Here is a 22,682-nt window from a genome sequence, read left to right as displayed (position 1 = left end):
GAAAGTTACAAAATGGAGGCCAATGAGATATTATATACCTCCCGAAAAATGAACATGTTCAGATTAGCTAACTCTAGGGCAAACTAAACTATATGGAAGAGAGATCCTCATATATAGTCTTAATACAACATGTTCAGATTAGCTAACTCTAGGGCAAACTAAACTATATGGAAGAGAGATCCTCATATATAGTCTTAATACAACATGTTCAGATTAGCTAACTCTAGGGCAAACTAAACTATATGGAAGATAGATCCTCATATATAGTCTTAATACCTGGCCTCTCAGAGACAGAACGTATACACCGTAATGATATTCCAAGGACTTCCTTCATTCCCTTCTCTGCTGCTGGATTTCCCATCTCAGTCACCAATGCAGCATCAAAACAATCTGACCCACGACCTTCTGCTACCCTCAACCGCACCCATTCTGTCAAATCTGCCCCGCCTCCTTCACCAGAGATCACATCACCAGCGCACCTTCCAGTTAAAAGTTCCAACAATATCACTCCAAAGGCGTAAACATCGGACTTGAAGGAGGGCAGTGGCTTCTTGGAAGCAGCCAGCTCTGGGGCGCGGTAACCTAAGACACCAGCATCAAGAATCTGTTCAATGGTGCCAGCTTGTGTCATGAGACGGTGGAGGCAGTAATCAGCAACTCGGGCATTCAGATCAGACCCATCCAACAGAATATTTGTTGCTTTGAGGTTACCGTGTGGAACAGCACGATCAAAATGGAGATAGTTCAGGCCACGTGCAACATCAACTGCAATTTTGAGCCTTTGGGCCCAGGTCAATGGTGGACCTTTTCTTCCTGGTCGATCTGAAGAATAATATAGGCTCATCAGAAATGAAAGTGGAGGTCACCATATATAAAAATGCACAAACAAAAACACCATATCTATATTTCCAGGATAAAATCTATAATACAAGTCATGCAATTTTTTCAAAGGAACTTATGCACTATGTTTCGTAAGTTTCTTTTTGGGGTAATAAAAGCAAGATATATAGGTTCAAGACAGCAAAGGAAAACTGCTTACCATAAAGAAAGCTTGCAAGACTTCCAGGTGAGATATAATCTGAAAGAATAAGCTTCTCATGCTGTGTAGGACCCCAATAGTACCCTCTCAAACCCACAACATTTGGATGCCTCATATTGGCAAATTTCTTAGCCTCCTTGGCAAACTCCTTTTTCTGCTTTGCCACCCCTTCTCTCAACCACTTAACTGTCAAGAACAGCCCGTTATCAAGTGTTGCCTTATAAGATGTGCCATGGCTGCTTCTTCCCAAAACTTCAGCAGGAGCCCTTGAAAGCTCCTCAGGTGTTAATGCAATTGTTTCATCAAGAAAATGAAGCTCACCAACCAATCTATCCGGTGATCTCACGTCCAGTCTGGCAAGGTTTTCTGCAGTGTAGGAATCTCCAGACTCTGGTGACCAAGAGAAATGGCTGTTCTTTGAAGGGGAGAAGTCACTTACAGCTGCGAGTTTTTCACCAGGGCTGATAATTTCAGAAGACGATCCTTTCCGTGAAGCCACAAGATCCCCAGCTGAAACAACCAAAGCACCACCACTCTCTGCTCCTCGAGCACCTGAGGGGTTTGGTGGAGCACGTTTGTGGATGTCTTTGTTTGCAGTATTCTCTGATGGGGTTCTCCTTGACATGCAGATGTAATGAATGAAGATACCAAGCAGAAGAAGAATGAAAACAGCAACCACACATGAAACTATAATGATAACTTTGACAAGTGTGCTGAATGGTTTCCTCTTTGAATGTTCAGATTCGGAATTGTTTGATCCAGGAGGACCACCACTTGGAAACCGCAAGCGCGTATTCCCTGGATAGAAGGAAGAACTCGGAAACTTTCTCAGATTTTCTGGGACATCCCCAGAAAGATCATTATATGAAGCATTAAAGAATACAAGACTGTTTGGCAAGTTGTTTGGAAGAGGACCTGTGAAATGATTCTGCGATATGTCTAATGAGCTTAGTGTGCTCATGTCAGATATGGAAGTTGGCAGAGAGCCAGAAAGATTATTTCTCCCAATATTGAGCACTTTAAGCCCATTCAGTGAACCAAATTGATCAGGAAAATAACCACTCAGCCGGTTCTGAGAAAGATCAAGAACCTGAAGATTGGATTGGTTGAACAAAGGAGATGAAATGTTGATAGACCCAGTGAGTAAATTATTTTCAAGGTGGAGCTCTTGCAGAGTAGGCATGCTTAGCAACTCAGCTAGAACTGTGCCATCTAACTGGTTAGAACTGAGATCAAGGACACTAATTTTTGGATACTGTGTTATAACACTTGCTATGGAACTACTAAGAGAATTATGGGAAAGATTGAGATAATTTAAACGCAAAAACTGTGGAGTGACATCAGGGATGGGTCCTGTCAAAAGATTTTGACTCAGGTCAAGGTATTCAATGTTCCCCCATTTCACCATCCTGGTTAAATTTCCCTCTAATTTGTTCTTGGATAGATCAAGTACAGCACAACTTCCAGTCAGCAATGGCAACTTACCAGTAAGCCCATTCGAGGAGAGATTAAGGATGCTCAGAGTTGTTGATGTCACCATAGTTATTGGTCCTGTGAGATCAACTTCAACATGAGAGACATACTAAAAACAATAAGCAAGAATAACTACAATAGAACACCTACATTTTAATTAAATGCAAGGCCATACCATGTGTAAACACAGAAGAAGAAAAGTAGTGGCAGAAGTACCTGAGAGATTGTTGCCACTCAGATCTAGTTCACTTAAAACCAGAGAATCTCCTTTTATTAGGCCATTGGGAACAACTCCAGTAAATCTGTTGTTGCTAAGTTTGAGGACCTGGAGGTCATAGACAAAATTAAATCCAGGCAATTCTCCTGACAGCTGGTTGTAGCTGAGATCCAACACCTTCAAGTCCTCAAATATCTGAAGCTCACTGCCACCTACCAGTGACCCAGTAAGCTGGTTGTGGGAAAGATTCAAGTACTTGATACTCTCGGAAAGACGAGGTAGAAACATCTGCTGCTGTGAACTGGAACTTGTAAACATATTGCCACTAAAATCAACATGCGTGGCAGTTGCTTCCATCAGAAATGCCTTATCCAGAGGACCATCAAGCATATTTCCATGCAAGTCGAGCACATCTAGACTTGACATTAGCTCAAACCCCTTAGGTAAGCTCTTGGTAAAGCCATTCAAAGAAAGATTTAGAGATACCAGACTGGACAGCTTTGTCAATGCGGACGGCATCGGCCCTGAAAAGGAGTTGCGACTTAAGTCCAACGACTGGATTGAGGAAAGCCCTGAAATGGAATCTGGAATGGAGCCCGAGAAGTTATTGCCAGCTAATGAGAGGTTCCTTAAGCTCCCCAACTTACCAATTCCAGGTGGTAAAGATGAAGCAAATAAATTGTTGGAGAGATCAAGAAACTGGAGGCTGTTGAAGTCTGCAATATTGTCAGGAATTTTCCCAGATATCGAATTGTTGGCCATGGAAAGTTTCAGAAGCTTGGTTAGATTCGAAAACACACTCAAGTCCACATCCGCAGAGAGACTCAAATTATCAAGGACAACTCCAGCGACATTTCCACCATTACATATAACCCCATTCCAAGAAGAAGGACAACCATTGAAGTCAATGGACTCATCATTCCAAGAATTGACGACAAAACCAGTAGGATCATGCTTGACACCCTTCTTGAACGCGAGCAGCGCCAAAATATCCTGCGAAGGAAGCTGTCCCATTGCAGAAAGGAAAAATAGGGACAGCACTAAAATCCCACCCAGCCTCATACTCATCCTATCAATTAGAACAAACTGTAAAACGTAAACCCTCCACAACCAACCAATCCAAGCAGGCACAACAATACAGAATCCCAGAATGCTTCCTTCGATTTCAATACAATGAGAAACAGCTACCGATGTTGTAAAGTAAATCTATTTTTGAGCTCTCAAATCCAAACAGCCAAAGAAACCCAACAAATCTTCAGACTGTTTTACAAAAACAACAAGGACAGTTCCTAAAGTAAATCAATGGCTTGGAATCACAGATAAAACCAGAACCAAATCTTTTCCAAACACTGGACCAAATCTTTGAGGTGTAGAGCTTCAAGGGTCTGATTCTCCTCCCCCAAACAAAAAACTAGCATCACTAAACCCCACTTCAGACTACAGAAAACTCAAAGCAGTAAATGGTAGAAATAAAGAAAACAAGCTGAGTCACCCAAAGAGATCTACAACAGATACAGCATTTCCCTACCAAGATCCCATCTTTATGAACAATGTGGCCCTTTTCTACCTCTCCCTCAATAAAGACTCAACCTTTGGAGCAACAAAGTCTGAAAACAGCTATGAAATTACAAAGGGGCATTACAACACCTTACCTCCTCCTCCACATTCCTTCAGAGAGCTCAGTAGTATCCAGCTACAGCAAACCCATGAAGAAACTAAAAGTGGGTCTTTAAAATTACCAACCTTGCTGCATTAAAAGAATGGGGACCCATGAACAATTTCACCATAAAAACCCTAAAGAAAGTACCTTTGGATTCTAAACAGTCCCGAAACCCCTCACACTATTCTTTAATGAAAATAAAACAAAAACCCTGAAAAAGGCCATACCTTTGAGCTTTCAGAGGGGCATGTGAAGACACTACAGTAAAAACCAAACTTTCTGCATTGGGTGACTAAACAAAAACCCTAGCTTTGCATTTTCTTTATCAAATTTTTAGGGGCATTGTCCCAACAACTGAGAAAGTAAGCGGGAAAATGCTATGGGTTTTTGGGGGCAATTTAGGGTCTTACCCGCCAAAGTAAGGGAAAAGAATCTCACTTTCCTAGTGGACGTCAAAGGTTTGTTCAATCCAGTTCAGGATTCTTTATTTTGGAGAAGGACATTGAGGATTGTGAGGTCAGTGCCACGTGGGACTGAGCGGGGTCCACCGATGCCCTTTTGACCAGGGGTCTCTTCAGTCTTCACATCTTTCAAGTTCCGATAAGACCCTTAGAGGTGAAGTAGGTGGAAGCATAATGATAGGCTGTGGCAAAGGGACCCTCTTGGCAAACAGCCAGCAGCACGTGATCATGCCGCGTGTACAAGAGACCCACCATTGATCTACAGTCTCTATCCTGTGATTGCAATTCTACAGGGTGGTTTTGTGGCTTGTTGGGTATTTAGATCAGGTGGACCACAGGAAATCACGAAAGTAGATGAACAGATGTGGCCATGGCAATTTGTCCTCTCTTTGGACAAAGCCAAGAGTTTTCAGTATAGAATAGTGGATTCAGAAGTGGGTGATAGGAAAAATCCAACTGCAAAATATTAACCCAGTGCTAGATTGTTGTTTTCTTTCTTTATCTTCCCCTAAACAACAAGAATGGTGTGTTTGCTTTTCAGTATCCGTAATTCAACTCTATATAATTATGTTTACCATTTGTGGACAGAGAACCAAAAAGTTTGAGGAACCAAGAAGCTCAGCTTGGTGAGTTAGTGAGGCAAAAAGGCCCGCAACATAATGCATATGGGATGTCGTATTGTGGGTCACAAAAACCAATCCACCAAAGTGTTGTGCACATTCAGTGGTGGATACTTGATACTGTGTAAACTTTATAGCTGGTCAAGAGCTTTCCATGATGGCTACTTGAATAGTTGAATCTCTTGAAGGATGTTTTCACTCATGAAATTGTAATTTAAAGCGAGCAAATGTTTCGGTTCAGGTAAAATCTCGACAAGAAAGTCGAAGAAAACAAGACAGCTCAATGACATAGATTTGCCTAGAGTTGAACTCTAAGTGACTGATAACGAGGAAATCTAATTTAGAATTAGTTAGATAAATGGGTAATGCTTGTATTCTCCATTCACTCTCCACAAGTCTACAACCAAAACTTAGAATACATGTTGAGGAGTGGCAGTTAAACTAAAGGAACCAAAAATTTGACGAGACAATACAAAACATGTTACAGGTATTTTACCATCTTGACGATGCAAGTATACAATCATAAAATGAACCATATACTCCCAGAATATAAATGAACACGTATGCTAGATATGTGAATCTCACTTCTTCCCACCTCCAGAAACATTGAACTTGAAGAATATTATGTCTCCATCTTGGACCACGTATGTCTTCCCTTCTTGTCTGTACTTACCGGCAGCCTGTGAACAAAATAAACAAGAAATCAGATAAAACAGGATACTCCCTCAAAGCAAATAGGTGCCATAGCATCAGAAGGTCCTATCTAAAGCAATTCAATTATTCCTTCTAAAATTCAGAACTATTGATATTAAACGCCTTGGAGAGACATCCTTTCACAGTTGAAGCATGCATGTGTGCCAGCCTTTGGTAATAGACTAAAGGCGTATTAACCCAAAAAAAGAAAAGAAAAAAAAAACGAAGGTTCTTGGGAGGTGCCTAAATTATGATCAGATCTCTTCACCATCTGATCCTCTCTTTGTTTACCAGTCCATTTATGCCATCAACAAAATATAATATGCTCAGATTAATGGTACACTAGCTTTATGTTCTCTTCTCCTTTTCTTGTCATGTAACTTTTTACTCTAATTCTGACCAGGTTACGGAAGAACCGAGAAAGAAAACTACTGGATGACTTAAATGGACAATGTGGAATTAGGCCCATCTTAGGGTCTGGAATTCATAGCAACATGATCCTGTAATTGATTCATGAACTTGAAGACCATATCAGGGAAGCAATGATATTGATCGGAATATAATTCTTATAGAGCATACATGGCGTTTTTTCAGAACATAGTGCATACCTTAACAGCTGGTTCGCTACCAAGTTCCTTTAGATCTTCAAACTTCATGACCTGTAAATCACAGGGTAGAAAAGCCAAGTAAACAGCCTTTAGAGATCCAGTAAATGCTCTACTCCAAACAATCAGCAGCACAGTAGTATATTCTTTCTAGCAGACAGGCAGGCAGTCGCAGCAACCGCTAGAGCTAGCTGACAGTATTATCATATCAAGTTGGAAATAACAGGGCCAGGGAAATGATAACTGGTATTATTGACTGTTGGATGTTGGTAAAAGGAATCATTTTGTTGAGGCATCAGACTGATACTTCAAATAGGAAAAGGAAAAGAGAAAAAAAGGCCAGGGCAAGGGAAGACATCTTTGACAGCAAGAAAGGAAAGACCGCAATCATGCCTAAGACAATGTTCACCCCTTAACTTTCTTTTTCACTAATTCATTTCTTTTCCCACGCATAACACAAAAGGGAAATGAATCTTTCATATCTGTGAACCTTGTGGAATTAGAGCTAGTAAAGACATTATTACTAAAGAAACAATAGTGCCAGACAAGAGTTAAAATGTAAGCTAGAAGCTACCTCAGCACAAATGAATCCTCTCTCAAAATCAGTATGGATGGTCCCTGCAGCTTGAGGAGCCTTTGAAAGCCGCCTAATTTGCCAGCATTTCACCTGCCAAAGGTAATAGTAGTTTAGACTCACATGAAGGTCATGGAAAGGAGCTCATGTAAACAGAGCAAGCCTAGATATGTGACACTATGTTCAAACACAATTATTAAATAAAACTCCTAACATACTTGAAGACTTAATACTCTAAACTTATTATGGTATTAGGATTAAGTTCAGACCACTCTTTCCTATGGACAGAGCTCGAGTCGCAAATGGAACCAGATCAAAGAGAGAAGGCAAAAGAAAAAGAAAAAAAAAGGACGAATGAAAAAGAGATTCATAGTATAATGGTCAATATGGTATTTTTGCAAACTCTGCATCTCTAACTATAATTGAATTCTCTTTTACTGGAACATAAAAAATTACTTGCATCATTCATGATATGAGTTGCCACTATATTTGCACAACTTCCAAAAGAATTGAGTCATGACCAGTCAAAAGGAAACTAAAGCCTTCTTGAAGCTGAGTTGCTTAACATGACCCGCCAAAATCATTCCACAGACATTTTCAAATACCAAATTACACTAACATCAACATTAAAAAAAATAATCCTAATTATGAAAAGGAAATACAAAGAACTTATGGTTCTGCTAGAACCTGCTGATGGCATGCTATGAGTTTTAGTACATCAATTATGACCTTTAATCCTTTCAGAATTTGTGTAAACTTATGGATGCACTTTGTTAACCAAACAGCAAGGTTACAAGGAAATAATCATATAGCCCAGGGGGGCACCATTGTCAAAAAGAAAGCAGTAAAAGAACAGAACAGTAGCATGAGTAACATATAAAAATAAATAAATAAAATTAAAAAAAAAAAGAGAGAGAAAAGAAGAAGAAGCTGTAATGGTAACAAGAATAGCAGATCATTTTACCTCATCAGGACCAGCCGTGAAAAAGTATATGAGATTAATGGCTGAAAATCCAGTCTTTATGATCTTCGGAAGGGCACTGTAGGAAAGTTGATCCAGTCAGCATAGTTACATGATATTAGTTATCCATTCTGTTGCTACACTGTAAAAATCTAATGACTTGGTGCTAGTACTCCAACTACACATGATTAAACTGATATTGGCAAATTAGAATATACAAACATATGGTTCAGGGCACACGTGGTATTAAATGAAAATTTCCTGAATGCAGTGCTAAGAAGAAAAGGTTAATAGTGCGTGCTTCTGCATTTCAGTAAATATTTTCTTCCAAGAAATGCATGATTTGAAGTATCATCCTTTCTGAAATAAAGAGTTAATTTAATAATTTCAGCAGTCATTCAGTTCATTTACCATTCCACTTTGTTCTCCTCACAATACTTTGCTGCTTCATCTGGTGGCAAATCAGCAAGATTCCTTTCCAGTGCACAGCTGAATGGAATAATTTTCTCACCTCCATGTTCCTGCACCCTAAAAGCATGAAAGGACAAGGGCACTCTCATTCATGATTATTCAATTAAAAATATAAAAATAACTAAGTTCTCTGTAAACAGCTGAATCAATTTATGAAGCATGACCATGGATTATCACTATATCATAGAGAAAAAGCCTTCCTTTACATTAACTGGCAGAATGAATCATTGATAGACTTATTCTGGCAAGGCATGATGGTAAGTAAACTTTGTGGAAATAGAAAAGAATGTCAAGCGTAAGCTCAAAACAAATACACTGAAGCATAAATAACACACTGACAAACACATGGCAAACCACAAAAGATAAATACAAACAAGAAACAATGAATAGAGACAAGATATGTTTCTTGACATACCATGCATGGATCTTTGGCAAGAACTTATTCTTCTTCCTTTGGTAATCTCTCTCATTCATGTTAACCTGTGGAAACATAAATGTTCAAATCCTCATCCACCAGCTAAAGGCAACCATATCTAAAATTTGAATAAATGAAAATCCTAGACCAAAATGTAGGGTCCTACATACTAGCAGTCAAGCCTTAGGGATTTTGGTGAATAAAATTCTGTACAAGTTTCATCACATTTTCTTTCTACAAGTATAGCAATGATTGTCTGTTCGAATTCCAAAAACAAGATAAATACTATACAACTGACTGCGCCTAATATTTGTTAATTTTCCCAAAACAGGTTCTCTGCTAATTACACTCCCATACAGATATACCAAGCATTCCTTCCGTTTACAAGGAAAACATATCAATAACATATGCTGATTGTAGAAATATATGAGTACAAGGTACTATAAATAACGCATGGTACTCCTGAAAACAGGTGAACAAGAGTTAAACTTACCAAGTAAACAACAGGCTTAGCTGTTAGCAATTGAAAGGTATTCAGGATCTCGACATCAGCAGCTTTCCAGTCCCCTAGACGGATATCTTTTCCATCCTCAAGCCATGCCTTGAGCTGTAGATCCAAGATCATTGGTCAACATTATAAAGGAAAAGGAAAAGTAAGATGACATTTAAAGCAACTTGTAAGAATTTGGATTTCTGTTAAATCAACCAAAGGTGCATCATTGTGATTATACAGATATACTCTCCTGGATTCAGATAAAGTAAGGACCACAAGTGTTTTGAAACTAATCAATCATGATTCATGTCCAATGCACTGCTACCACTAATTCAATTGTCTATCCACTATGTATCTTTTGATGGTAGCAAAAACTAATTCAAATGCACCAGACTCTCATCGGTCAGTACTCTACACAGTTTTACCAAGCATGTATAAGCATGTATAAATTGTCAAACCAAACCATAAAATGACAATCCTAGTTCCTTAACAGGCAAACCATGTGTTCACCAATCAAGGTTGAAAAAAGTGAATAGGGCAGATGTAATAATTAATATAAGAAAGAATTTATCAGAACATAAAAATGCATGACAATAACATACTTGAGGAGAGGTTGCACACACGCACAAATAAAAAAAAGGTTGCGCGAAGTCAAAGAATATAGGAGTAATTCATCCCAGAACATACCCTTCCACAAAGTTCATGCTCTACTTTTAGCTGCTTGTCATTGCTCCTCTTCATGCTCTTTTCAACATCCTCTATCCTCCTTTCCATGAATTCAATGTCCTGCAAAACACAAGATATAGCTCTCTTAAATTTTATAGATGAAGGAGTTGCATATCCCTAGATAGAAATATGATGAGCTCGGGAAATTCAGGAAGGTTAAACTTTCAAGTGGAGCTACACATCTAGACTATTGCTAAAACTCACAGACAGAGTCACAGAGGAGGTGTTGCATAGAGGCCATAAACAACAACCCACAATTAACTATAGTAAGGAAAAACAAAAAAAACAAAAAACATAGAGAAGTAAATCATACCTTAAGACGCAATTCTGCACTGATAATCTCTAAATCCCTCACAGGATCCACAGTATCATCGACATGGATGATATCCGGATCTTCAAATGCACCTGTAGAAAATTGTCAGCGGAAAACAGTGAGTAACTGTACATTCATTTAAGATAACTAATTCAATAAAAGAAGATTCTTTTCCCATTTCCCTCCCCCACAGAGAGAAAACTACTTATTTGCTTTTCTTAAACCCACGCCATTTTGCTCATTATCCTCAAGATAGACATGAGATAAAAAGGATACTACTGAACCAACTTAACCAAGGTAAGCAGTCTCCCCTTGATTCTCCAAGTTACTATTAGACTCATAAATTCATAATTTGGACTGTCATATGTCTTCTAAAATAGCAACATTCAAGCATAATATAAACAACTTACGTAAAACATGAAAAATGCCATCAACAGCACGGATATGGGATAAGAAACTGTTGCCCAACCCTTGTCCTTCATGAGCACCACGAACAAGTCCAGCTATATCATGGATTTCCAAAAAGGCTGATACCTATAAATAGAAAACAATTTCACATGATAAGAAAAGTTCACTAATCAATAACACTCCTAGATGTATGAATAAGCTTGCCTGCCAGATTAGAAATGACATTGACTTTGTGTAAAATGATACTGAAAATCATTGTATCAAAAAATCATTTTTCTAAGGAAATATATATATTTGGTTTCAGAATTGGTGATTAAAATTAACTTTGTAATCACGTGGGTACTTGGTCCCCTATGATTTCAACCCCAACATCCACGAAATAGGCCTTCCTATTAGCAGATACTCCTAACACCCTATTAGCTGCCCAGGTATGAAAGAACCTAATAAAAGCATCATGTAAATCAAGTCTACGCAGCAGTTGTACACACGCATAAAAGTCTGAACAAAATGCTTTGGGAACCTAAGAGACAAACCGCGCTTTTCGGCTTGTACAATTGGCAAAGCCAGTCAAACCGCTCATCAGGAATGTTGACCCTGGCTTCATTGGGTTCAATTGTGCAGAAAGGGAAGTTCTCAGCGGGTATCGACAACTTCGTGAGCGTGTTGAAAAGAGTAGATTTTCCAACATTCGGCAATCCAACCTAACCAAAAAAACAACAAAACAACACATTACAATCATCCCACCATTTGCAAACCACTCTGTTAACCCGAAACATAAAGCAACAATCTTTCTGATCCTCACAGTACAGTGACCAAAATTTAAAGCTAAAACTCAATCGAAAACAAAGAACTACATACACCTCTTGAAAATTTAAACTTTACAAGACCCAAAAAGGGCTTCACAGTCCAATTAGATACTAAACTGACTATCCCAAAGTACATGCATCAGTTCAGATTATGATTTTCGAAAAGAGGTGATAAATCGAGGAAGATGGGAGCTTACGATTCCAATCTTGAGGTGAGATGAGAATCGGCCGAGGATGGGTCGCTCAGCTGGGGCTTCCTTGCCTTTCGCAGACTTGGGAGGCATTTTGCGATGCTGAGCGAGAGACGCGAGGAAGACGAAAATGAGCTCCGATGAGTTTTCTAGGGTTTTGGATGGAGTGAGATGAAGAGAACAGTGAGAAAGTGTTCGCCGGTAAGTTCTGAGCTCTTTTATACCCAACGGTTCCAACCAACCCTAGAAACTGAGCAGTGACCCACTCGCGTTACCCAAACGCGCACGCTGTTACTTTTTTGGTGCGAAAGTGTGACAAAGCCCAGTGCTCAAGGCCCAAGATAAAATATCTGGGTGCTAAGGCCCTACTTTCTTTGTCTCTAATTTATTTTTTGTTTTTAAAGAAAATAATTTTAAGTGAATCATTTTGTTTTATCTTACCTTATGTAGCAACTGATGTGATAATGTCATATTATTTAGTGAAATGATCTAATATGTCGAGTTTTGTACTACATTAGTTATCACATAAGATAGGTGAGATACAAGTGGTACCTAAAAAAGTAATTCACCTAGCATTACACTTTTAAAGTGACAATGTGATATTCTTATCGTCTTTGAAAATTATATTTTGTACAAGTATTTGGCAATTTTATTTTTTAACATATCTCAACTCATATGGAAAGAATAACTTTACAAAACTATGTATTGTAGAATTTAGTACGCTTGAGATCATATTAACTTAAGTGCATTTGCAAACTTTGGTGTTTACTTTCCTTGTTTCATTCATCCACTATTAGGTGAAAGATTTTCAAACCACATTCATCTCAAATTAATTTTCTAACAATCTTTTCCTCTAAAATCTAGAGCTATCAATTTTGTTGTCAAAGATCATGGTCTTCATTTTCACCCCCTTGGTTCCCTTCTCAAGGGCTGCTCTAATATGATGATGACTGTGCAGAATGCACACCTAACCCATATCTTTAGGGAATGCAATACGACGGTTGATTCTTTAGTGAAAGATAGCATTAATTACGAGCTTAGCCTTATCACTTTTGAGAATCCGCCTATCCATGTTGCTCAGGCATATCTTGATGATATTTCTGCTGTTTCTAGAGCCAGGAGAAGCTCTTGCTTTAGCTCCTAGTTTCTTTTTTGTTTTTGTTTGGGTCTCTTAGGGCCCGACTGTAACCAAAAAAAAAAGATCATGGTCTTCATTATTACTATTGCAAAAACAATTAACATTTCGTAAGCTTTGATCATAGAAAGTGCTATTAGTATAACACCTCCCAAATAATTGGCGAGTTGCACACGTGGTAGATGCCACTCTTATCAAATACAGAGCGCTTCTGATATTCATCACGTTCTACCGTCTCATCAACTATATAATAATAAAAAAGCGGCCCCCTTTAATAGACCGAAAAATAAAATAACATATATACTAGTGGCCTGACCTCTGCGCAAAAAACTACTGTGAGTTTGCATTGGGAGAAACCCCCAATGAATTGGATTAAACTTAATGTTGATGGTGCCAGAAATCATGCAGGTATGATTAGTGCTGGTGGAGTTGTGAGGGATCATTCTGGGTCTTGGTTGTGTGGGTTCTTTGCTAACTCTGGGTGTGGTACTGTTCTGCAAGCTGAATTTTGGGGTCTCCTACTTGGTCTCAAAATGTCTATTGATGCTCATTATCAACATGTGTTGGTTGAATCTGATTCTGAAGTCCTTGTCAAGTTGATGAATGATGGTGTGGATGCTTTGCACCCTTTGAAGTCTGTGATTAATAGTTGTCAGGCTCTTCAAAGGCAGTTTCAAAGGTGTGAAATAAAGCATATCTACAGGGAAGTAAACAAGGTTGCTGATGTGTTGTCCAAGATTGGATTGGATTCTGAGATTGGAATGCACTTCATGATGCAGCCTCCTCCACAAGTTATCACTATTCTGTTGGATGATTCGTGTGAAACTCCTTGTTTTAGGAGCATACCTTGTATCTAGTTTCTGTTTGTTTTCTTTTGCTGGGCTTTTGGCCCCCATTTAATAAAAAAAAAAAAAAAAACATATTCCGACGGCTAAAAAGCAGCCGTACACACACATACGTCACCTTACACGCACAAAACAAAAGCTTTCGGCTTCAAACCAGCAAAACAAAACACAGAGACACCCAAAATTCCGATTCACATTCCGGTCAACACACTCGCATATTCCGTTTCCAGTTTCGTTGTCCGACTCAAGATTCCGAATTGCTGGTCCGGCCAGGGCTAGCCTCCGTTAATGCAACCACGGCTCCAACGAAACCAAGCGTAAAGATTTCAAGAAGAGAATGCATGGAAGCTTCCGCTAAGTCGTTGATTGCATGCCCTTCGTTCCACGGTGGTCGCGGTGCCCTCCCTTCCGCCGGTGGGCATCCCGCCGATCTCACCTTCCTCGCCGGCGGCGGCTGCTGAGTCCCACGGCGTCGTTTTGCGGTCGTTTCTCTTTCTGGTTTTCGCAAAAATTGATTTGTGTTTTGAACCATGGTTACCGTCGATCAGCTTCAGGGTGATAATTTCTCGTCGCAATGCGGACCTTTGTCTTTGAAAGGTTGGTTCTTTGTTGTTTGTTGATCATGGGTTTGAGTTTTTTTGATTGGTTTTGATCAAAAGTATGGAACTTTGAGCAGGTGTTAGAATCCCACTTTACCGATTTGGTTGCAATTCTGTTTTGGATGATGGTTGTGTTGGAGGAGATGCTTGTTTTTCAGAAGAGGAAGAAGAACAGAGTTTATTGGATTCGATTCTTCTTGCCCAGGTTTGAATCAGTACCAATTACATTGATGCTGATACTGATGGTGATGATGATAATGATAGATTTTTACTATTGATTTATATTTTTGCAGTGGGAGGATCGGATGTGGAAAGGTTTATTCAGATATGATGTGACAACCTCTGAAATTAAGGTCTGTTTTGTTGCATTGCTTGATGTTTTTGGATATAGATAGTTAAAGGTGCTTATAGTTGTAGATACTTTGTGGCTTATGTAGGTTATCGATGGGAGGAGAAAGTTTATTGCACAGTTTAATGAAGGATGCGGTACAGATTGTATACCCAAACTGGGCAAGAGCAAAATCAGCCAAGGATTGTTTGAGTTTAGCTGGCTGGATCGCCAGGAGGAATTACTATTTTCTGTTGCAAGGGGTGAACAGTCAAACCCGGAGCTTGTTCTTGCGGCTGATGTCCCTGATTCTGCCTTATTGATTACTGTAAATGTAAGGCAGAGTAATTCATTTTAAGTACCATGAATGGTGATAAATTAATGATCTCTATGATAGTGTCATGAGTCATGACACAGAAATATGATATCATGTGAAATGGGGATGTTTTAATTTTCTGTGCTGAGTTCGTATATGTAGACACAGAAGCTCTAAGTTTTTGAATTGGATTGATGAGATCAGGGGGTTGCCATTTAAATTGTACTTTAAATCCTCCATGAATTCTTAAGAAATATATCCCTGTTGTGAAAAAAAAAAAAAATCTGTTGGATGATGTCTGTGTGTCTGTGTGTCTTCATGTTAATAAATTTAGCTTTCTAAACATGCTGACAGCATTTACCTTGGCAAGTGGTTGATACTTTGTTCTTTTTCAGGCATCCCCTGTTGAATATGGCCATGTCTTCCTGATACCATATTGCTCGAACATTCTTTACCAGTTCCTGGATGCAAAATCCTTGGAATTGGCTCTATGCGTTGCTGTTGAAGTAAAGAACTACTCTTTTCGCCTGTTCTATGACTATTCACCCAGTGCTTCTCATATATATTTCCAGGTATAAAATTGCTTGTCAGATCTAAGTTGAGACTTGTTACTGTAGCTATATCTCAGATCAGAATTATATTCTTCCTGTTCTTGCAAATAACTTCATAGTTCATTTGTGTGCAGGCTTGCTATTTTCAAATCCCTTTACCTGTCGAGTTTATGCCTTCTGATACATTCTTCATTGATGGCCAAAAGGGGATGCTTATTTCTTCTGTTGCAGACTACCCCATTAAGACCCTTGTGTTTGAGAGCAACCACTTTAAGTTGATGTTGGAGGTTGTTGCTGAGATATGCTCTTCTTTACGGGGAAAGCTCATATTGTATAATCTGCTGATATCTGATCATGGCAGAAAGATCTTTTTGTTTCTTCAGGTAAATGGCATATGGTTTTATTTTTAGCTGCAAACTTCCTTCTTGTAACTTGTGGGTTATAATTTGCGTTATTGTCCTTTCCTTTTCTGCTACATATGATTTGCATTCTTATTATAAATAGGAATTTGTTTTATGCAGCAACAGACTTCAAAAACCTCTTGCACCCTTTCAGCTTGGGAATGTGGGGGCTACTTCTTGTTTAAATCAAGGTCTGCATTCGATCAATCTACTGAGAAGAATTTGCTAAAACAGCTAAGTACTGTCTCCATTGATGAGGAGGGTTTCCAAGCAGTTAAGCTGCTGTGTAGCAACATTGCGAGCAAGTTTACTTCCTGAATTTGGGAGCTGTGCTGTATATATACCATGAAAGATATTCTGCTCTAAGCCCTAAGAGAATACTAAAATCTGATGTACACTCTTGTTCATATTTGGTGTACTTGGCACACTCTACTGTAAACTGCTTATTGAAATAAAGAAATAAAGAAATTTTGGATTCTGAAAATCCATAGTCGAAAATTTTGCATGTTCAGGAAAACCAAAGAGTCTTTTTCCTTTGCCAGAAACAGTTGGGAGTATTTTCTATTCTTTCAAGAAGTCCTATTTTGTTTTCAGTAAGAAACTCTTTCTTTTTCAGTAACGAACTCTTTCTTATTCAATAAGAAATCCTATTCCATATAGGATCGGACTACCGCAATTGCCTTATAAAGGCCATTTTATAGCTATAAATTAAAAAGAATCAAATTCTAAAAGCAATTTTCATCAGAGCGAGGTGAAGTCCACAAAGAAGACACATGAGAAAACCGAAGACCATTTCGAAGGGACTTAAGTGTTGGACAGATTGAAGTTCTTCCTATCGCAGCTCTGATGATGAAAACATCCTTGTCAAGTAATGGCCTTAGGTATGTGGCCGGCTGCCGCAGTAAAATCCCAAGAATGAAACTTACACCAAGCACTACGGTTGTTATGGACATGACTACTTTGACTCATGAGACCTGTTCCACGACAAGTTGATCCAGTTGTGTACAACATGCTTCAAGAAGATCCAGGCAATGTGAGTTACTCGGCTATCTGATCAGATTCAAGATTTAAGGGAATCTATAGAGCTGCCTTTGATGAACCCTAAGCTATTTCATAGGGTGGGGAACTGGGGTTTAAGCTTCCCAAGGGCGTTCTTCTCTATGGACATTCGGGAACAGGAAAGACATTACTAGCTAGAGCAATTTTGTATCAAGTGCCATTGTTGACAGGTATGTTCGGTTGAGTGCTAGAGTGATAAGGGAAATGTTCAACTACGCAAGAGATCATCATTTTCATGGATGAGATTGATGTCATTGGTGGAGCAAGATTGAGTGAAGGTTGTAGCACGGACCATGAACTTCAGAGAATCCTCATGGAGTTGCTGTTCCAGCTGGATGGGTTTGATCAGCTTGGGAAGGTGAAAATCATTATGGCAACAAATAGACCAGATACTCTAGACTCTGCGCTCCTCCGGCCTGGGGGCCTGGACCAAAAGATGAAGGCTCCGTTGCCTAATGAGCAGTCTAAGAATGGAGATTCTTAAAATACATGCTGCTGGGATGGCCAAACACGAGGATGTTTATTATGAGGCAATTGTCAAGTTTGCTGAGGGCTTCAATGGGGCTGATCTTCAGACTCTCTGCCCCGAAGCTGGAATGTTTGCCATCCATGCTCAACGGGATTATAAATGTCATGCAAGAAGATATCTGTTTTTCTCATTTGGTAACTATGGTTGCTATATACCTATGTATGAGATGATTCAGGAGTTATTTGCTTCGGAAGCTCTTTCATTCAGCTACCTCAGGAATTAGTTGCTTCGAAATAGACGTTAGCAACTATAGATTAGTCTTTGAGAAACAATGGAAATTAATGGCCAAGAACTTGGTATAGGAGGACTATATTACAATGAATGAGTCGAAACCTAAAAGAAAATTACAACAGCAACTTAAAGTTCACATCGATTGAATCAAGTAAAACAAATTTGAAAGAATCTATAATGCAATATAATGAACACATTTCACTTCCTCACCATCTCAACTCTTTCTGCCTTCTGTAGTAGATTCATCAAGTCCTCTACTAGTAGACTCTCTGCTGAAACTAGTCTCTTCATCGAAACTGGTACCTTCCCTCTCTTCTGCTTCATCCACAGCTAAACCCCCAAATCCTTGACTACTTGTGAAAGAATTCTCTCCTGCAGTTTTCCGGATCCATGCTTCGTGGAGTTGCAAGACATACTCCAAGTGCCACAAAACTTCCCCCATCGTTGGCCGGCTCTTCCCCTCATCAGCAAGGCATTTCTCTGCTATGTCCCCAAACTTCTTCAAGGACTCAGGACAGTAGTTTCCTTCAAGACGAGGATCGATGATAGTTTCAAGTGACCTCTGCCTCTGCCATCTCATTGCCCATTCTGCAAGATTGATCTGATCTTTTGGCAAGGTTGGGTTTATGACTGGCCGAGAACAAACAGCTTCAAACAACACTACACCAAAAGAGTAGACATCCGATTTCTCTGTCAACTGCTGTCGTCGAAAATACTCAGGATCTAGATATCCAAAGCTTCCTTTAACTGCAGTACTAACATGGGTATGGTCCAAAGCAGGACCAGTTTTCGACAGTCCAAAGTCGGACATCTTCGCTACAAAGTTCTCATCTAGCAGTATGTTGGTTGTCTTAACATCCCTGTGGATTACCCCCCTATCTGCTCCGGTATGAAGGTAATGTAGTCCTCGAGCAGCACCAATGCATGCTTCTACTCGTTGCTTCCACGTCAACGGTGGGAGTTCGCTTCCAAAGAGATGACTTCTGAGAGTCCCATTTGCCATATACTCATAAACCAAGATCATCTCATTTTGCTCATCACAGAATCCAATCAAGGACACTAAATGCCTATGCCTGAGCTTTGAAAGCATCTCAATCTCCGTCTCGAATTCAGCCAGGCCTTGCTGGGATTGGGGGTTGGACCGCTTGATTGCTACAAGAGTGCCATCCTCAATCTCACCCTTGTAGACCTTTCCAAAGCCTCCAACTCCAATCACTAAACTTTCATCAAAATTATTAGTTGCTGCACGAATCTCAGGTAACAAGAACCGCTTGCCAGCTCTAGTAGAGGCCACAGAACCATACTGATTCTTGCTTCCTGCTGATCCCTTGGCATTGACAGTGCTGTTTACAAGGAACAATGGCCTCCATCCAGGGGGATTGGTTTTGGTGTCACTTGATTTTTCTCTTCGGCATTTGCAGAAACAAAAAATTAGAGTGGCTAGAATGGCAACAGTAGCTACACCTGCTCCAATTGCCCCCCAAAGAATTGCATTTTTCGAACTTGCTTTAGATGAATTGGCACTCGACTCATAGTTGTCCACATAAGCAAGATTCCCATTTCGGCTGATCTTGAAAATCTCCAAGCCATTCAATAGTGCATCAGTTCCTGCAGCCCCAACATTTGTGTCAGGACCCAACTGAATCCACAGTGTCTTGACTTTTGAAGACACCACATCAAAGAAATCCTGATGATATGCTTTGTTCATCCCTCCTGCTCGAACGAACACATTGTAATTATCTGCTGCAGTCCTGTTGTTGATGTAGACTCTGAATATCCTCTGGTTTGCCTTGTCAAAAACTAGCTCACAAAAATGTAGTCGGATCAAATAATCAAAACCAGGATCCACTTCAAACTTCCATGACATGTTGAACCTTTTCTCCAAGACTTCATTGTTGGACATCGTTCTTGCACTCTCATAGACAACAAGAGGAGCCAGTGAGGAGTCATTCACAGACGAATAGGTAATATTGGAACTGTTTTTGATTTCTACCCCAGCATTTGCTGTGATCATGTAGCTAGTATCCATCTCCCATTTTCTCCAAAGATCTGAATCCTGACTGGGACTAACTACAGAACCACCAACATTCAACCTGTACATAGTTTCGATCCCCTGCCAACTTACATTCACATTTGCACCATTTCCACCCACTTTACTAGCTGATCCTGCAAAGAGCTCATCTACAGCTGGAACAATCTCGATTGCATTAATAAACCCGAATGTCTCCCTGTCCGGGATGAACTCAATGACTAGTGCATCCCTATTGATTGCCAAAACATACTCCTTGACTATTGAAGAAGTTGAATTGCTTCCTGAACCCTGCAGGTATGCATTCTTGTGTAATAACTCACCTGGAACCTCGAATTTCTCAACCAGTTTCAGACCATTTGCCACAACTCCAAACGAAGACACATTTACATTGTAGTCATCAAAGGAGAAAGGACTGAAATGGAGCCTAACAAAATAGTCTCCCCTAACACCTTGGAATGTGTAGTTTAAGCTACTCTCAAACATTCGAGCTGTTTTATAGAGCTCTCCATATGTCGAATCATCAACACTTTTGACATCAGTGGAGGCAGGAATTCCACTGGAACTGAGAGTGATGTTATTGTTAGGGGATGAATCACCGACCCATTTCCTACCACTCACAGTGACACTGGAATTTGTACCACAGTTTATCAAAAAAGACCTTGATTGAGCTTCACAAGTCTTCGAAAACACAAAGACTATCACCAGAGAAAACAGCCAAAAGTTCTCCATCAACAATTTCTAATGGCCAAACAAGAACCAGCCCAATATCCACCAAGAAACACACAATTTGAGCTTAAAGCATGAAAAACCCAACTCCTAACTTACATCATCATCAAATCCTCATTCAAAAAAAAATGAAACACTTATATGAACAATATAGATTTGTGGGTGGCTCAACAACTTGAAGAAGGTGCATTCAGACTAGCAGCAACATAGTTACCTTCATCACCATCTCTGCTATGAAGAAAGACTGGTTTTTGAAACCCACCTGAGACTTTTTCTTCAAAACTCCACAGACCCAATTAACTTGCAGATCTGAATAATGAAGAGATTGGAAGATTTGGGCAAAATGGATAGTGAAAGATGGCAAAGATGACAACTTTCTACAAGAAAACCAGGAAGAAAGAACTTGAAAAAGAATTGAACTTGAGAAATGAGGAGAAGGAACATGGGTTGTTGGTGAAAACAGATTGGAAAAGTTCACATCATCCTGCTTTTGTTTTTGTATCTTTGAGAAAGAGCCAAGAATCTGACAAGTGACAGCAATAAGTTTCTGTACTTTATTAATAAACTCCAATGTAACTGCTGCAACAACAGGTGGAGTTTCTTATTGCAATTTCATTTTCTCTCAAGCAATAATTTTTTTTTCCTCCAAAACTCTTTTATTCTAAATTAAACATTTGTGAATATGAGAATGGCAGATGTTGGCTGCCTGAAATGGGGTTCCATTATTTATGAGGTGGGTCACATGCTCATGTCTAGAAGATGATAAACAGTGAATATTTAGTGTCATACTGTGTTTTGTTTATGCAATTATTCTTTGTGGCATTCCTATTCTACCCCTGATTAATGTACTTCTCGTCCGTACCAAGAGTACCCCCTAAAGAGTCCTTGTGAGGGACTCTGTGAAATATCGTCAGCAGTGAATCTTGCCATTATTCAAGCCATGTTTCTGTGTCTCTCTTTTTGTTCTTGGTTCTATGAACCTTCCTTGTCTATTTACATTTTTATGTTAGATTGCATAGACCTTAGTTTCTTGCCAAATTTAACTTTGGTAGGCTATCAAACAACCTAATTCACAGCTCATCAACTGATAACTAAAGTTGCCAGAATAGTGAATAATTTGGTGTTATGAGCTTTCAAAGGCCCAGTGCTTGTAGGTGCAAGTTGGTATTCAAAAATTAATAAAACTTTTATTTGTCTAAATCAGAGGCAGATTGAAATTGAAGGAACAATAAGTGTGTTTTGTTTATGCAATTATTCTTTGTGGCATTCCTATTCTACCCCTGATTTTCCCATTCTTGGAACAAATGTAAAATGTACTTCTCGTCTGTACCAAGAGTACCCCCTAAAGAGTCCTTGTTAAGAACTCTCTGAAATATCGTCAGCAGTGAATCTTGCCATTATTCAAGCCATGTTTCTGTGTCTCTCTTTTTGTTCTTGGTTCTATGAACCTTCCCTGTCTATTTACATTTTTATGTTAGATTGCATAGACCTTAGTTTCTTGCCAAATTTAACTTTGGTAGGCTATCAAACAACCTAATTCACAGCTCATCAACTGATAACTAAAGTTGCCAGAATAGTGAATAATTTGGTGTTATGAGCTTTCAAAGGCCAAATGCTTGTAGGTGCAAGTTGGTATTCAAAAATCAATATAACTTTTATTTGTCTAAATCAGAGGCAGATTGAATTTGAAGGATGAACAGATATTGTAGGCCTTTTTTATGTAGGGCAGCATTTGCTCTTATATCCAAGCTAAAGGTTGATGAAGATTCAATGAACCAAAAACTAAGATCCAAAAAGGAACCAT

General features: G+C 39.3%; 4 protein-coding genes and 1 pseudogene across 4 annotated transcripts; 2 read left to right on the top strand and 3 right to left on the bottom strand.

Annotated features, from left to right (window-relative positions):
* Positions 1-168: 168 nt before the first annotated feature.
* LOC112201363 (LRR receptor-like serine/threonine-protein kinase GHR1) lies at positions 169-4,819 on the bottom strand. Its single transcript, XM_040506454.1, has 5 exons — positions 4,617-4,819; positions 4,382-4,476; positions 2,729-3,798; positions 1,040-2,590; positions 169-822 (listed from the first exon to the last, which is right to left on the bottom strand). The coding sequence occupies exons 2-5, from the start codon at positions 4,393-4,395 to the stop codon at positions 239-241; spliced, it is 3,219 nt and encodes a 1,072-aa protein (XP_040362388.1). The 5' UTR covers positions 4,396-4,476; positions 4,617-4,819; the 3' UTR covers positions 169-238.
* Positions 4,820-5,793: 974 nt separating this feature from the next.
* Positions 5,794-12,365, bottom strand: LOC112166576 (obg-like ATPase 1). The gene is made up of 12 exons (XM_024303450.2): positions 12,133-12,365; positions 11,663-11,830; positions 11,132-11,255; positions 10,722-10,813; positions 10,370-10,468; positions 9,683-9,796; positions 9,190-9,254; positions 8,715-8,831; positions 8,307-8,382; positions 7,343-7,435; positions 6,772-6,822; positions 5,794-6,150 (listed from the first exon to the last, which is right to left on the bottom strand). The coding sequence occupies exons 1-12, from the start codon at positions 12,217-12,219 to the stop codon at positions 6,052-6,054; spliced, it is 1,185 nt and encodes a 394-aa protein (XP_024159218.1). The 5' UTR covers positions 12,220-12,365; the 3' UTR covers positions 5,794-6,051.
* A 1,897-nt stretch (positions 12,366-14,262) lies between these two features.
* LOC112167903 (GDP-L-galactose phosphorylase 1) lies at positions 14,263-16,799 on the top strand. Its single transcript, XM_024305003.2, has 7 exons — positions 14,263-14,703; positions 14,783-14,910; positions 14,999-15,058; positions 15,143-15,367; positions 15,745-15,921; positions 16,035-16,283; positions 16,422-16,799. Exons 1-7 carry the CDS (start codon positions 14,637-14,639, stop codon positions 16,617-16,619), a joined length of 1,104 nt encoding a protein of 367 aa, XP_024160771.1. The 5' UTR covers positions 14,263-14,636; the 3' UTR covers positions 16,620-16,799.
* LOC112203138 lies at positions 16,692-18,059 on the top strand (annotated as a pseudogene).
* Positions 18,060-18,163: 104 nt separating this feature from the next.
* On the bottom strand, positions 18,164-21,563 carry LOC112167901 (probable receptor-like protein kinase At1g30570). Its single transcript, XM_024305002.2, has one exon. The coding sequence runs from the start codon at positions 20,879-20,881 to the stop codon at positions 18,335-18,337; it is 2,547 nt and encodes an 848-aa protein (XP_024160770.1). The 5' UTR covers positions 20,882-21,563; the 3' UTR covers positions 18,164-18,334.
* Positions 21,564-22,682: the final 1,119 nt, after the last annotated feature.

Source organism: Rosa chinensis, chromosome 5 (genome assembly GCF_002994745.2).
Source record: "Rosa chinensis cultivar Old Blush chromosome 5, RchiOBHm-V2, whole genome shotgun sequence".
NCBI lineage: Eukaryota > Viridiplantae > Streptophyta > Magnoliopsida > Rosales > Rosaceae > Rosa > Rosa chinensis.
The sequence above is the reverse complement of the archived record's forward strand: the minus strand, read 5'-3'. Positions and strand labels throughout refer to the sequence as shown.

Excerpts from the sequence above, each read along its gene's own strand:
- LOC112201363 (XM_040506454.1), bottom strand. Across the intron at positions 2,591-2,728 it reads GAGTGGCAACAATCTCTCAG|GACCAATAACTATGGTGACA; the intron begins GTACTTCTGCCA and ends TTGATCTCACAG. Across the intron at positions 823-1,039 it reads TCTTGCAAGCTTTCTTTATG|ATCGACCAGGAAGAAAAGGT; the intron begins GTAAGCAGTTTT and ends ATTATTCTTCAG.
- LOC112166576 (XM_024303450.2), bottom strand. The coding sequence starts at position 12,219 with ATGCCTCCCAAGTCTGCGAAAGGCAAGGAAGCCCCAGCTGAGCGACCC. Across the intron at positions 11,256-11,662 it reads TGTACAAGCCGAAAAGCGCG|GTATCAGCCTTTTTGGAAAT; the intron begins GTTTGTCTCTTA and ends TTCTATTTATAG. Across the intron at positions 9,255-9,682 it reads CTAAGCCTGTTGTTTACTTG|GTTAACATGAATGAGAGAGA; the intron begins GTAAGTTTAACT and ends ATGTTTCCACAG.
- LOC112167903 (XM_024305003.2), top strand. The coding sequence starts at position 14,637 with ATGGTTACCGTCGATCAGCTTCAGGGTGATAATTTCTCGTCGCAATGC. Across the intron at positions 14,704-14,782 it reads CGGACCTTTGTCTTTGAAAG|GTGTTAGAATCCCACTTTAC; the intron begins GTTGGTTCTTTG and ends AACTTTGAGCAG. Across the intron at positions 15,059-15,142 it reads TGACAACCTCTGAAATTAAG|GTTATCGATGGGAGGAGAAA; the intron begins GTCTGTTTTGTT and ends TGGCTTATGTAG.
- LOC112167901 (XM_024305002.2), bottom strand. The coding sequence starts at position 20,881 with ATGGAGAACTTTTGGCTGTTTTCTCTGGTGATAGTCTTTGTGTTTTCG.